Source organism: Denticeps clupeoides, chromosome 14 (assembly GCF_900700375.1).
Source record: "Denticeps clupeoides chromosome 14, fDenClu1.1, whole genome shotgun sequence".
Lineage (NCBI taxonomy): Eukaryota > Metazoa > Chordata > Actinopteri > Clupeiformes > Denticipitidae > Denticeps > Denticeps clupeoides.
This window is the reverse complement of record NC_041720.1, coordinates 10,693,220-10,707,125: the sequence shown is the minus strand read 5'-3', so window position 1 is coordinate 10,707,125 and position 13,906 is coordinate 10,693,220. Positions and strand designations below refer to the sequence as shown.

The following is a 13,906-nucleotide window of genomic DNA, read 5'->3' as shown; positions in this document are numbered from 1 at the left end:
GGTAAGTATTATGCTGAGCAGAACGTGACAGCCTTTGTTTGCTCTGGAACCCAGATGATCGTTTTTGCCCCATCTGCTCTAGCAGCTGATGGTGGGAGTTTCTATTAATAAGGGAGATGATCAGTTTCCTGTGTGGGCATTTTCTGGTTCTTTGTAAAGAAGATTAGCATAAATTAATTTAGAGTTTTGTTTTTTTTTTAGATTGGTTTAGTTGAGTGCAGATTCTTCCTTGAGAGAAATTGCATTCAGAATACTGGTACAATTATTTTAGATTTCACCCTGACTATATTACCCTGGACTGACCTGCCCAGTCTTATTGAACATTCTTCCACATGTTCCCTGCAGCAAATCACCAACCACCAACCTGGCCATTGTGATCCATAATGTTCTGTGACACCACTGATGGATTTCCTAAAGACCTGTTCAGGCAGAGGGACATGGCCTTGGGGTATCCAATCGTTTTAAAGACCTGCTGTCTATAAAGAAAATAGTTTCCATTGGCAGCTTCTGTGACAGATCATACTGAGATCATCACGAGGAGATGAAATTATGAGCCTCCAGCCATCCTTCCTGGTGTAGGTCCTGTGCCACTTTTAATTATAGAGCCTCACATGAAGTACACTGGGTTGAAAGTCAAGCATAAGAACAAGGAAATGTCTGGCTAACACAATTTTTGGGTGCCATATCGGCGGGAAAAAGAGCAATGGTTAGCAGGGCCCCCAGAGACTGATAATAATAAAAAAATAAAAAATAAAGTGAAGTGATTGTCACATGTGATACACAGCAGCACAGCACACGATGCACACAGTGAAATTTGTCCTCTGCATTTAACCCATCACCCTGAGTGAGCAGTGGGCAGCCATGACAAGCGCCCGGGGAGCAGTGTGTGGGGACGGTGCTTTGCTCAGTGGCACCTCAGTGGTACGTTGGCGGATCGGGAATCGAACCGGCAACCTTCTGATTACAGGGCCACTTCCTTAACCGCTAGGCCACCACTGCCCCTTAATATATATAGCGCAATTGTTTGTGCAATTTCACAGACGCAAACAGAGAAACACAGGCAACATTGGGGTATAAATGTCTGACATCATCATAGACTTCTACATCAAGCTATACCATTCATTTAAAGCAGAACCATTGTTAACATTCAAAGTATGGAGGAAGATGTTGCCGTGTGAGATCGATCACATTTAAATATCAAATGGTGGATTGGGTTTCTTAACAGATTTTTTTGTTCTTTAAAGGTGATAACAGGAAGACAGCATGAAAAAAATATTAGAGTACTCACATACTAAAACCATTCAGGTCAGATTTGCACAAAAAAAAAACTCTTACTGCCAAGCACCCGATTTCAAAGCCCTGTGGCTCCATCTAGTGGATCCTGCAAATAAATGTCCCTTTTCCATGTTTACCAGATTCAAAAGTAGTCTTTCCCTTAGTGAAGCAAGTGTCACGTGTGAGAGAAAGTGTGTGTGTGTGTGTGTGTGTGTGTGTGTGTGTGTGTGTGTGTGTGGTAAGGGAATTTAAACGGAGATGATTGGTGAATTCCACAGATTCGGATTTCGAAACGCGTCTTATGTGTTTTTTGTCTTTCTCCGGGTCCCGTCGTCCTTACGTCAGTACGCATGACGTCACAATTTCGAAGAGAGGCGCCTTTTTTGTTTTCAAGTTGCCAGATCCGCCTCAGCCGACTATTAAATTTAACATTTCTGTTCTCCCATAAGACGACTATGGACACGGAGTCGCCCAGCGTCTTCAAGACTCCCTGCAAACCAGTGAGAGTCAGAAGCCCACGTAAGTGAACGCGTAGCGTCTTCAGCTCACTAGCGGCTTTTCTTCCACAGCCGATAACAAACCTGCTCCTGTCCAGCCTCGGCGTGCGGGACCCCGGTCACCATTCCGGCGTCTCCCTTCATGAGGAAGCTGGGGTGCGGAACTGGAGTCAATGTTTATCTCATGAACAGGTGCTGGGATTTGTACACGCGTCGCTTCCGTCGCTTTTTCATACTTGGTTGTCGTGTGAAAAGATGGATGCGCTCTCCTCCGCAGGACCGGCAAACAAACCAGTTCTCCTTGGGCCATCAAGAAGATCAACAGCAAGTGTTCAAAGTCCCAGCAGAAGGTCTATCAGAAAAGGCTGTGTGACGAGGCAAAGGTTTTGAAAGATCTTCAGCACCCGAACATTGTTGGTAAGATATCATTCATTAAATAATGATTAATTAGTGTTTTAGTTGTGGTCTAGAACCACAGCGGAAATGACATTTTCAGTTTCCTTTAAAAGCCTAAGGATCAGGATTAAGTTCTAGTGCTGTAATTCCTTGCGATAATTGTATTCTATTGTTATATATTTGTATTTCCTTGCTCTTTGTACTACCGAAAGAACTGCTTTTAATCTCATTGTACATGCGCATAATTACAATAAACGGCATTCTACTCCATTCTAGTCCTTGACTAAAAGCTTTTTGAATGGATCAGTTCTCTTTTACATTCTTTTTTATTTTGTCTAGAGCACGTATGTCAAAATGTGCCACATCCCGTGAGATCACTTTATATAGATCTATTATTATGTCCCGTCGATATGACGCGCTGATAACACACAAACTACAGATCCCATAATGCACGGCGTTTTGTTGACTTTGAAGCACGAAAAAATGATTTTGAGTTGCTTCACAAACCATTTGCTGTCGATGTGGAAACTGCCCCTGTGCAGATTCAGCTGCAGTTAATAGATCGCGTTCGGGAAGGCAACTGAAGCACTGCATTATGGGATCTGTAGTTTTCGCTTTATTTAGCCCTACCATAATAGAACTATATTAAGTGATGTCGCGGGATGCTGGCCACGAATTTGACACCCCTGGTCTTAAACTTGTATCAATCCATGAACAGGAAACTGGCCATATAGGTTAGGTTGCTGATGCTGGTTTTAGAGTTGGCATAAAATGCACTCAAATACATGATTAAAATTGAAACTGGAATTTTGAATGATTATCGCACAGGCTTCCGTGCCTTTAGCACAGCAAAAGATGGGTCCAAATGCCTTGCGATGGAGTACGGAGGGGAACAGTCCCTGAACGACCTCATCGAGAAACGGAGAGAGGATGGCCTCAAGGCTTTTCCAGTTGCCACCATTGAGAAGGTGGCCCTCCATGTGGCTCGGGGCTTGCAGGCAAGCATCCCCATTTAATTTTCTTTCACCCCTATATTTCATCGGGCTTTGAAGCTTTTTTGTTTCCTCTGTAAAGTTTGCTTCTCCTTTCGCAGTACCTACACAACGAGGGGAAGCTTCTCCATGGTGACATTAAGTCCTGCAACATTGTCATAAAGGGAGACTTTGACACCATCAAGATCTGTGATGTGGGTGTCTCTTTGCCTCTGGATGAAAACATGCAAGGTGAATATTGTCTTCTGGAACAAGGTATCTTCTGATAACTCTGCACGATGTGTGTGCGTATGTATGTATATATATATGAATGTATGTGTGTGTGTGTGTGTGTGTGTGTGTGTGTCTCCCTTCGGCTGCTCACATTAGGGGTCGCCACAGTGGATCAGGCGGTCTGGCTGTTCACACAATTGATATCGGCAAAGGCTTTACGCAGGATGCCCTTCCTGATTCAACCCTCCCAACCCAGTTTTGAGGGCAGCACCAAGAAATACACATCTTTGTGTGGATATATATTCATATATACTGTGGCAGTGGTGGCCTAGCGGTTAAGGATGCGGTCCTGTAATCAGAAGGTTGTTGTTTCCAACCCTGATCTGCCAAGGTGCCACTGAGCAAAGAACCGTCCCCACACGCTGCTCCCTGGGCGCCTGTCATGGCTGCCCACTGCTCACCAAGGGTGATTATTAAAAGCAGAGTACATATTTGGTTGTGTGACCGTGTGCTGTGCTGCAGTGTATCACAATGACAATCACTTTGCTTTCATATAGAATGGTCTGATCCTCTTGTACTTTTAACTTTGACATTTAGTAGACACCCTTATCCAGAGCAACTTAGTTCATCTGTAGTTACAGGGTGAGAGGGGTTTATACCTGTGACTTTGTGGTGTGAGTGTGTTACCACTTGACATTATTTTTTTTTTTATAGATTTTCTCCACTGAGTATATTAATTGTCCTATGGCACTATTGCAGTACTACACAGCAAACTAATAGTTATTTTCTTATCTCAGTGAGTAACCCAAAGGCCCAGTATATTGGAACAGAACCATGGAATCCAAAAGAGGCTCTGGAGAATGGGCTCATCACTGACAGAGCAGATATTTTTGCCTATGGCCTGACACTGTGGGAAATGATGACTCTGTCTGTGCCACATCTGGAGATTCTGGATGAGGAAGACGAGGATGAAGATGAAGGTAAAGGTGTCCTATTACACACAGGTTCCCCTAGACAGACTTTCCATTAGTTACCTGTAGCCACCTATGGTACATCCCATCTCTTCATGATACATTTCTTGATAATTCGTCTAGTGTACGTTCTGGCCAATGAGAAAAATACAGGAGTAAACCCAAACATGAGATCATGGATATTCAAATGACACTATTCATATACCACTATACAGATATTTGCACTGATTTACCTGATTATCCTTCCTTTTACTAGATGAGTCCTTTGATGAGGACGAATTTGATGAAGATGCATATTTCCAGAAGCTGGGGACGCGGCCAGCGCTGGACTCCGAAACACTGGGCGGAGCCTACCAGAGAATGGTAGAGCTGTTCTGCCTCTGCACCAATGAGGATCCCCAAAAGCGGCCTTCTGCAGCCGACATAGTCCAGGTCCTTGAGTCCAATGTTGTGGCGGACAACCCAAAGAGCGAGGTCATGGTTATTGATTAGCTCACTGGTCCATCATGATTACACGGCCTCGTCGTCTCCACTTTTATGTTTTGTTTTTCTGATTGTTCCCCTCTTTTTCTATTCCTCTTCTCTGAGGGATTTTATGTTTTACCTTTTTTTTTTTTTCCCCAAAAAAAATTTTTTTAGTATGCAGAATTAATAAAAAAATTTTTTGTTATTTTCCAGTCACCTTCTGTTATTTTTATACCGCATAGGAGGGCTGAATTAATAAACAGGGTTCTAGTGCTGAAGTCCTAAGCGCTTCGACTACTGGTTGTAATATGCACCAACTGTTAATGTAATTGATCAGCCATAATATCACTATATTACATTTGTATTGATTATGAGTGGCTTGATAGTGCAGCAGTTAGGGTTTGGACCCTTCCCCAGTGCTGCCGTAGTTTTCCCTCCTGCCTCTAAATTGTCCATAGGAATGTGTGAGGAGATAGTGATGGGAATAAGTGCTTATGGAAAGTGAAAGTGTTCTGCTACAACAGTAGCCTGGTCCTTTTGGACCTCAGAAGGCGTGGCATACGACACTGCTCCCCTCTTGCCTTTCATTTACCTCTGCTGCTGCAACCACCATACTAACCCACTTGTTTGTAATATTTTTAAGCTCTTTCGTGTAAAATTACCAAATAAATAAATCACTTGGAACGAGGTCTGAAAATAAAGACATTGTAACGCAACATAATACAGTGTTTACCAGAATTTACAATAAGCACAGCATTTAACAATACACATTATAAACACTGATTTGAGAGCAAGGAAATTTCAACAGTGAACAAATGAAAAATTAAAACTCATGAATACAAACAAATATTAAAGAGTTATTTTCTTGCCAAAACCCCCCAAATATGCACAATGTCTGATTAATATAACTTCACTAATTAAAACTAGAGTCTATACTGAAATATGAACATGAAGCTCTTCTTTAATAAATGATTCAAAGCTTATTTTTTTATACAAAAAGAAACTACTGGGGAAAAGAACAAAAAACGTTTGGTAAAACACTAAAAATTTAAAAAAAGGTAAAACCAAAACTTAAATTTTAATCTGTTTATACACTTGTCTCATACTTCCATTACTTCTAACTCCCATATAGGGGAAAAAAACAGAACTCCACCAAACCTTTAGACAATAAACAAGCCACCGCAGTCTGGCTAAAGGTTCAGCCAATGAAATTGTAGACCAGGAAGGCTGGGGTCTCGGTGTATTTTGTGGCAAAGAGCTTGCCATCTGGCGTGGGATCAGAAAAGGCTATTTCACTTTTGGTCAGGTGGCTTCCATACATGAAGGTGTTCCTGAAGAGGACAGACAAACTGTATTCAAAACAAGTATAACAAATACTTTAATATTTATAACTAATGCACAGAGAAGGTGATTAATTAGACTACTTAGTTAGGGCTATTTAATTAAGTAATAATAATATCAACATATTTATAACAACACTTTCAAAAACAAAGCTGTCCACCAGCTTTTGAAGTAAGTTAGCAATATATGCAGACACTTGGCCATTTAGCGCTAAGGAGTTATACCTGACTGTGTCGAGCAGGCGTGTGGCGATACCATTCCTCCTCTGAAGGCTGAAGACCCAGATGCGGCTGATGCCACAGATGGCCCTCTCCGGCACGGTGGAGCAGCACCAGGCCCTGTGGCGCTCCATAAACTCATCTTTATTCTGGCTCTGAATCGGCTCTGCATGCTCCAGAACTCTAAAGGCCTAGGAAAGAGGTCAGGCAAGGTCAGTGGAAGCCCAAAAACAGGGGTGGTCACAGGTTAAAACCCCACTTAACCCGGAGTCGCTCCCTGTATTGATTGAAAGCGAAATGCCTTAAACGTAAATCTAACGTGTCTTAAAACTACTCAATAATAAGAACTGGATGTTAACTGTGAAAAACACCTGAGAAATTGTCCTTACATGTCTGATGTGCTCAGCAACCAGACAGCCCACAACCATCCGGTCACTGTTCACAAACAGGTAGGTCTTGGCTGTGCTGGGGCTACTCAGGGACATCTGCTGGAAGCCAAGCTCACTGTCGGCCACTTTCCTCACATCCTCTGCCTGCGGGTGAAACAAATAAATAAACATTTTTTTATGAGGGAAGGTGGGAGGGAGACCTTGTCTGCTCATACTTATATAAGTCACATGCTGATCTCTGCTGGCCTCACTAAAGAAAACGCTCGACAGCATATAACGCTCGTGATATATTGCTGTAACGATATTTTCCAACACCCCTAGTTAAAATATCAGTGTTGCTTTAGAGTATACCCACACAGCCCTACAGCAGACTATTACCTTTTTAACAGCATATTTTGGGTCATCAGGAAGGACAAGAATTATTTTTCCATCCCAAAATTCAGCCACAACTCGCTCCTTCTTCCAACCCTATACAGAAAAAGCAGCAAAAAAATGTTACGGTTCAACGATTGATTTACAAGCCAAACTCCAAAACTGAACCCGTATGACCCACCACAAACTTGATTGAGTCGAGGAAGCGCTGGTGAAACTGGCTGTGCTGGAACGCATCCTCTGGGCTGTCAGCGCTGTACAGCATCCCACAGGAATTACAGGTGGTGGCGCCAAACTGCCTCTGACCAGCATCCTGCCATTAATATTTACACTTGCTTAAATAGTCTTGCAGCAATAATCAATATGTCACTCAGAATTGTATTTTTAGTTCATAATACTGATAACACTGGGTACATTCATTTATATATGTCCTTGTGTGCCTCAAGGGTCAAGTGTGGGGGTGTCAATTGTAGGGCCTGTCAAGGGTGGTAGTCGCCTAAGATCCACTCGCATAAGACCCAGGTTCAAATCCCACTGAAGTGTCCCTGAACAGGGGACACTTAAGCCCAAGTGTCTCCTAATATAAATGTGTGTGTTTACACACACACACACACACACACACACATATATATATATAAAATAAACAAACACACACCCCTATATAGTAAATCAGCGCTGTCATGTGTGCGAAACATTTTTCGCGGTCTAACTCACAATAATAAGCTGATCGTCAGCCTGCTTCTTCACATCCCTCCTTCTGCGGCTGCTTCGGTCCTTGGATGAGGCGCTGAGGCTGCTGGGTAGAGCTGAAGGGGTGCTACAACTCAAGGGAGAGGTCACACTGCTCCTCTTCTGAGCTCTTCTGAGTATCCAGCCAAACAAACATTTTTAATAATAATAAAATAAAAAAAATAATAAAAATCAATAGATTCAGTCTGTTCCCTGTATCACTACAATACTACAATGCAGTTAAAAAAACATTTTTTTGTATACATGAAGACAATCTCGCCTACCTTTTAGAACCAAATATGGGATATATAGATGACTCTTCAAAAAAGGGAAAAGAAAGCAATTTCGATTTAATTCAATACTTGAAATGTGTATTTTTTTAAAATGACATTTAAACAAAAAAAAAAAAAACCTTCATCTTGACTGTTGTGTTCTGAACGGCCAGCGTCACTCACGTCAAATACTGAGTCAGACCCCATGTCTTCATTTAACTCCTGAAACGTATTTAACGTGTTTAAGACAGGCTGCTGTGCTTGTTCCTGATGAGCAGGGACGTCCCTGATCAAATCTCACGTACCTGGCTGCTGAGCTGCGAACAGGCGGGACTGACCGATCTACTCAAGCTGACCCGGAGGTCCTTCCTGATGCCATGAACGTGTAGAAGCTCTCTGAGGGGCTGTGGTTCTGGGCTTCCCCCTGTGGTCTTCTCTGGACTTGCAATTTTTTCCTGGCCACCTTTCGGCCTTTTCACGAATTCTGCGTTTCGCAAAGGTGAGTGTACTTTCTGAACCTTTTCACTGGCTTCCGCTTCCTCTGCTTTTCCACGGCGCACTGCTTCTTTTGTCTGTTTTTTCGCCATCACGGTTTTGTACATGTTTGAGTTTGTTTTTTTGCCAGTGGTGAAGAAAGCAGCCCCCACCAGCATCTTGGGCTTGGCCTTGTTCTTCAGACTGCCGAAGGAGAATATGGAGACCGTCTTCTGCTCCGCCGACTCTGAGGTGGTGCTGGGGGCGGCTGGTTTTGTGTCCGGCGTTTTGTTTTTACTCATCTTGGTAAAATAGCCGTTCAAGTTGGGTTTCTGAAGTGTGGAAGCGGGCACTTTTTTGGGCTGTCTGCCCTTGTTCTTCTTGGGTCTCTCTATGGAGGCTGGTGGGCTTGGCAGGGGGGACTTGTTGGCAGACTGGAGTATGGGCGACTTGCTCTCTTTCAGAGTCTTCCTCTCCAGAGGAGTCAGGTAAAGCACAGTCTTCTGCTTGCTGTAAAAAGACCCGGTTTTCACGGCACCTTTGAAAGGAGACGCCCTTTTCGGAGCCTCTTCCAGCACACAGGTCCTGGATACATTTCTGGGCGTCAGCGGCATGGGTGCGGCGCTACGAGCTCTCTTCTGTGGTGACTTCTGGGGCGAGTAGCAGTTTTCCATGTTTTGGGGTCCACCCGTCATGTTCTGAGGGAAAGGCTGCGGCAGGCGTGGTGAATTTCGCCTCGGAGGGGTCTCCTTGCTTGTGATCTGCCTCTTTGCTGGGTTTCTGAGGGCAAAAATGAATCATTTTGATTCACATAGACCAATAACAAAACCACAATCCATTTTTAGTCAAGGTCATTTTAGAAAATTTAAAAAGAAAATCATTTTAATCTGACTGTCAAATCTGGTTTAGGGGCAACACAGGACATACAAAACTCTTACTGTACAGTAGAAGTTCTTCTCAGTGTGGACTATATAGAATATAAACGTAGACCACAGGATAAAAGTATAGTTTTACCCATCATATTCGGAGGAGCGGTGCTTCCTCTTCCGAGACGTCGCGTCGGGCAGCATTTTCATGGCTCCCGCTTATTCCTGAAACAAACCACGGGTCGCGGGATTAAGCACCAGCGGAGAAGGCTGACGGCCGCGAAGCGGCCGAAAGAAGCTTCACAAACGCCCCGGCGCCCGCGAAAGCAGAAATTGGCGCCCAAACCCAAGCTAATTCGCATAAGGCGAATAAGTAAAGAGCGGGTCGCTGGCCGGTTCAACTCGGCGCGTAAACACGCAACGTGGCGGCCGAACAGTGGAGGATTAAAGAAAGGTCTATTCTTTTTTTGTACCAGTAACAGTGGCCGAGGTTCCGTCGCTGTCGCCGTCGCTGTTTTTGAAGCGCGCGCGCGAAAACGCCGGAAGTGGCGCCGTTTACTTCCGGCGTCCAGCCCCCGACTTCCGCCTCGGCGTTTCCGCACGCTGGAGTAACGCGTCGCAGACCGATGTGGGTTTTTTTTTTATTTTAAAGACGCCTCGTCTTTCGTCCCCGTTAGAAATAAAATTAAAAGGTGAAGTGAAAATGGTGTTTTATTTCACCAGCGCCGGTGAGTAGCGCGGATCGAAGGAGCTGTCAAGTTCTCAGTTTTAAGTCTTTCACAAAGCTGCTCGGATTGCCTAATTATGGACATGCTATTATTCGGACGTATTCATATTCTTATTCTTGCTACTATACGACTGGCGGGTGTTTTAGACCAAATGTTCTTTCTACAGTAAAATTTCTGATAATAAAAATAAGCACTGCCTGGTTTTGATTTGACTCTTTTGATTGGTTGGTTCTTTCTCCTGCAAGGTGTATCTCCACCATATACCATATACATGGGCAAAGACAAATACGAAAGTAAGAGACTCAACAATGATCACGTTTGTCATCATCGGCTCGTTACATTTGTACGTTAATATTCGATCTTCCAACAGATGAAGACCTAATAAAATATGGATGGCCTGAGGACATTTGGTATGAGCTGTTGTTTATTTCAACGTGGCATTAGAGACTTGAGGTAAAAGAGAACGTGGCTTTGACAAACGTGTCGATTTGTTGTTTTGGTATTTGTTTTGCAGGTTTCATGTGGATAAGCTGTCCTCTGCTCATGTCTATCTGAGATTGCCCAAGGTAGTTGAACCTTCTGCCCCGACACACGTCTGTACTAATTAAAGTGACAAATGACCTTTGAAAGTGATTGTCATTTAAAAAAAAAAAACTGCAGCACTGACAGATAAACCTAACAACAACGAAACGTGACTTCTGTTTTTAAATTAGGCTAAATGCAAAAGTGTGCAGGACAAATGCCCTCCAGGACCAGGCTCGTGACCCCTGCAGCAGTGTTGTAAACCTGATGCCACTGTGGTCAAATCAGTACCAAAAGACTTGTGTCTGATGCATGTTTTCTAATCTTAACCTAAGGGAAATACGATAGATGACATACCCAAAGAAGTATTGATTGACTGTGCACAACTCGTGAAAAACAACAGCATTCAAGGTACTTTGCTTTGCTAACGTCCAACGCCTGATATATTCAGTATTTCATGTCTTCGGTTTGTACTTCACCTATTTGCAGTTTTAGTTAAGTGAAAAGGCTTGTTTGTCATGAAAATAAAACTGAATCTAATAAAAAAATCAACACTTTTGTTAGGTTGCAAAATGAACAACATTAATGTTGTGTATACACCATGGAGCAATCTCAAGAAAACTGGGGATATGGATGTAGGCCAGATTGGCTTCCACCGGCAAAAAGAGGTAAGCAGTACATTTCTGCATCTTTACCTGCATTGTTCAGATCAAAATATCTGTTGTACGTCGACAGGTAAAAATAGTATCTGTGGAGAAAAAAATCAACGAAATTATAAACAGACTGGAAAAAACCAAAGAGGAGCGAAACCCAGACCTGGCAGCAGAGAAGGAGTCACGAGACCGGGAGGAGAGGAACGAGAAGAAAGCACAGATACAAGATCAGAAGAAGAAAGAGAAGGAGGAGATGAAAAAGAAAAAAGAGATGGAGGAGCTCAGGTGATGGGTTGCTTTACGAAGCGTCTGTGTTGTGTGTGTGTGTGTGTGTGTGTGTGTGTGTATGTCAGTGAGTGAATGAGTGAGATGGAGCTAGTCATGGAATGTAATCTGTTTCCATGACAACACTATCTTTATTCCTCTCACAGGAACTACTCATCATTAATGAAATGTGACAAAATGACGACAAACGAGGTAAAAACACTAAGTCCTCAATTCACGCTGTACTACTATGGCACAATCAGGATTTAATGAGCGGTGTTGTGTTGAAATGTATTTCAAAGGATAAAGATTGTTTGTTTTTTTTCTGCAGGACGGAAATGACTCTGATGATTTCATGTAACTACAAATGGACCCGCAGACTTAAAGAAACTATCCCAGACACTGCTGATGCGTACCCATGGGGACCCAGTGTCCTTTGGAAGGTTGTACCCACAGATGACATTGGTGGATGTGTGGGGATTATTGTTATTATTATTATTTTTTTTATTTAGTCGCATGTCGCGTTAGCCTTTTCAGTTCTCATGCCAGCAGTGTGTCTTCTGCCGGGCCGCTCGGGGCGGAGGTCTCGTTTTTTTATCTTCTCCAGTGCATTGCGGGAGCAGCTGGGTTAAAACATCCATTGAATCGTGTAAATTGCATGTACATTCAAAACCTGTCTCAAAGAGAAAATACTTAGCGTTGTAATTATAATGACAATAAAGATTTCCCAATTCGTACTACTTTTTTTTTTTTTTTTACTTTTTAAAATGTTTGTCATTGTGTCTTTGATTTATAGTATTACTTTAATAATTAAAGTAAGCCGGATAGTTGCAAAAAGCACATTTATTTATTTATTTAAAGGTTGGTATGAACCTTTACCTAATGACCCATATTTTTAGTGGCCTGACAGCGCTCCTACTCTCTTCATTTAGCATGACAGCTGATCCAGACTGACTGCAACGTGTTGCCTGAAGTTTATGACCAGTGCGTCACCAATTTTATCTGACCAACAAACAACCCAACCTGCTCCTGGACAAGAGATGCGAAAGAGAAGCCCCTTTTCCTTATAGGTGTGTGACGTTTCCTGGCACTGAGCTAAATCTGGAAAGATCTTTTCGGGAAAACCGATTTCCATCCATTTTTCCTGTGAAGAAACCATAGCCGTGTGACTTTAATAGCACAGTAATAATAGCAATTTCTTGCCAGAGAACTGCAATTTTTGCTGGATCAAACCCAACCCAAGCTTGGTTTTCCATTTTTAATAATACAATATAAAGCATAGTTTTCTTGCATTATCTGGATCATTTTTTAATAGAGAAAAAAATACATTTAGCCATACCAGTAATTATTGGCAAAGGCATTATTTTTATGCACTTGTTGCCACTCCCATTAATGTTTTAAGTTGTAATGCTGCAATGGTTTTATAAAGGCAGCTAAACAGCGTTCTGGAGCCTGTAAACTGTTTTAACAGTACAGATTAGGCCTTTAAACATGAAGCCAGTAAACATCCACAGCTAGCATATGGCACATATTAAATGATTTATACCTATATATATTTTAATTCTCTAACTGAATCTTGCCCCACCTCTAGATGGCAGTGTTGGACAGGTCCTTCCTTTAGTTTGTGTTAATAAATGGTTTGTAGACTGGTATATCATTTTAAGTAAATGAAAGCGCAGAACAGAGATCAAAGACTATCTATATTGCACAAAATGTAATCATTGGTAATCAAATGATTCTCATTTTCTTAATAGAAACTTTTATTAAATGATATTTTCTATTTAACCCCAAACTCTCTTTAGGACTGTGTTCCCTTCATTCCTGAGTGTCTGTATCTGTGTTTATTTGTATCACGTCTTCGTCTTGTCATTGACATGTGTCTTTTCTGATGCTACTATGCCTGTTTTTGTTCAAAGTTTTCTAAACTGAATCCCCCTTTCTGTTTTCCTGGAATAATTGGTTCTTTGTGACTGTGCTGATTATGAAAGTATGCAGTTCTCAGCAGTGTCACACCGCCCTCACACACATCAATAGCAAAGGTCCAACTCAAGCCTTTTAATGTTCGGCCAGTCCTGTTCTTTAACTGTAACTTCTAGCTGAGAGTCTTCACAGCATCTCACACGTTTATATCTTGTCATGTTTGTACAATTGAATCTAATCAAGCCATAGAAAGTTAATCATTTTAATTCCAGTAATCTCATAAATTCCACTTCAAGGTTGTTATATTCAGAGTAGACTGTGTTGTATTATTTTTGTATCACAGTATTCA

The 13,906-nt window shown here is 42.2% G+C and overlaps 3 protein-coding genes across 4 annotated transcripts; 2 read left to right on the top strand and 1 right to left on the bottom strand.

Annotated features, from left to right (window-relative positions):
* Positions 1–1,654: 1,654 nt before the first annotated feature.
* pbk (PDZ binding kinase) lies at positions 1,655–4,954 on the top strand. Its single transcript, XM_028953369.1, has 7 exons — positions 1,655–1,794; positions 1,871–1,964; positions 2,050–2,189; positions 2,997–3,166; positions 3,262–3,391; positions 4,171–4,353; positions 4,601–4,954. Exons 1-7 carry the CDS (start codon positions 1,731–1,733, stop codon positions 4,834–4,836), a joined length of 1,017 nt encoding a protein of 338 aa, XP_028809202.1. The 5' UTR covers positions 1,655–1,730; the 3' UTR covers positions 4,837–4,954.
* Positions 4,955–5,691: 737 nt separating this feature from the next.
* esco2 (establishment of sister chromatid cohesion N-acetyltransferase 2) lies at positions 5,692–9,976 on the bottom strand. Its single transcript, XM_028953280.1, has 11 exons — positions 9,944–9,976; positions 9,619–9,695; positions 8,436–9,384; positions 8,271–8,352; positions 8,143–8,176; positions 7,844–7,991; positions 7,311–7,442; positions 7,136–7,225; positions 6,758–6,901; positions 6,375–6,559; positions 5,692–6,140 (listed from the first exon to the last, which is right to left on the bottom strand). The coding sequence occupies exons 2-11, from the start codon at positions 9,678–9,680 to the stop codon at positions 6,008–6,010; spliced, it is 1,959 nt and encodes a 652-aa protein (XP_028809113.1). The 5' UTR covers positions 9,681–9,695; positions 9,944–9,976; the 3' UTR covers positions 5,692–6,007.
* Positions 9,977–10,055: 79 nt separating this feature from the next.
* ccdc25 (coiled-coil domain containing 25) lies at positions 10,056–13,429 on the top strand. Of its 2 annotated transcripts, XR_003742339.1 has the most exons (10): positions 10,056–10,198; positions 10,444–10,491; positions 10,569–10,608; positions 10,713–10,764; positions 11,056–11,131; positions 11,285–11,388; positions 11,456–11,658; positions 11,805–11,850; positions 11,969–12,080; positions 12,570–13,429. XR_003742339.1 is itself a non-coding variant. In XM_028953013.1 (9 exons), the coding sequence occupies exons 1-9, from the start codon at positions 10,174–10,176 to the stop codon at positions 11,996–11,998; spliced, it is 624 nt and encodes a 207-aa protein (XP_028808846.1). In that variant the 5' UTR covers positions 10,056–10,173; the 3' UTR covers positions 11,999–12,377. The 2 variants fall into 2 exon arrangements, 1 of the variants encoding a protein (XP_028808846.1); XM_028953013.1 differs by lacking the exon at positions 12,570–13,429 and having other exon boundaries at positions 11,969–12,377.
* Positions 13,430–13,906: the final 477 nt, after the last annotated feature.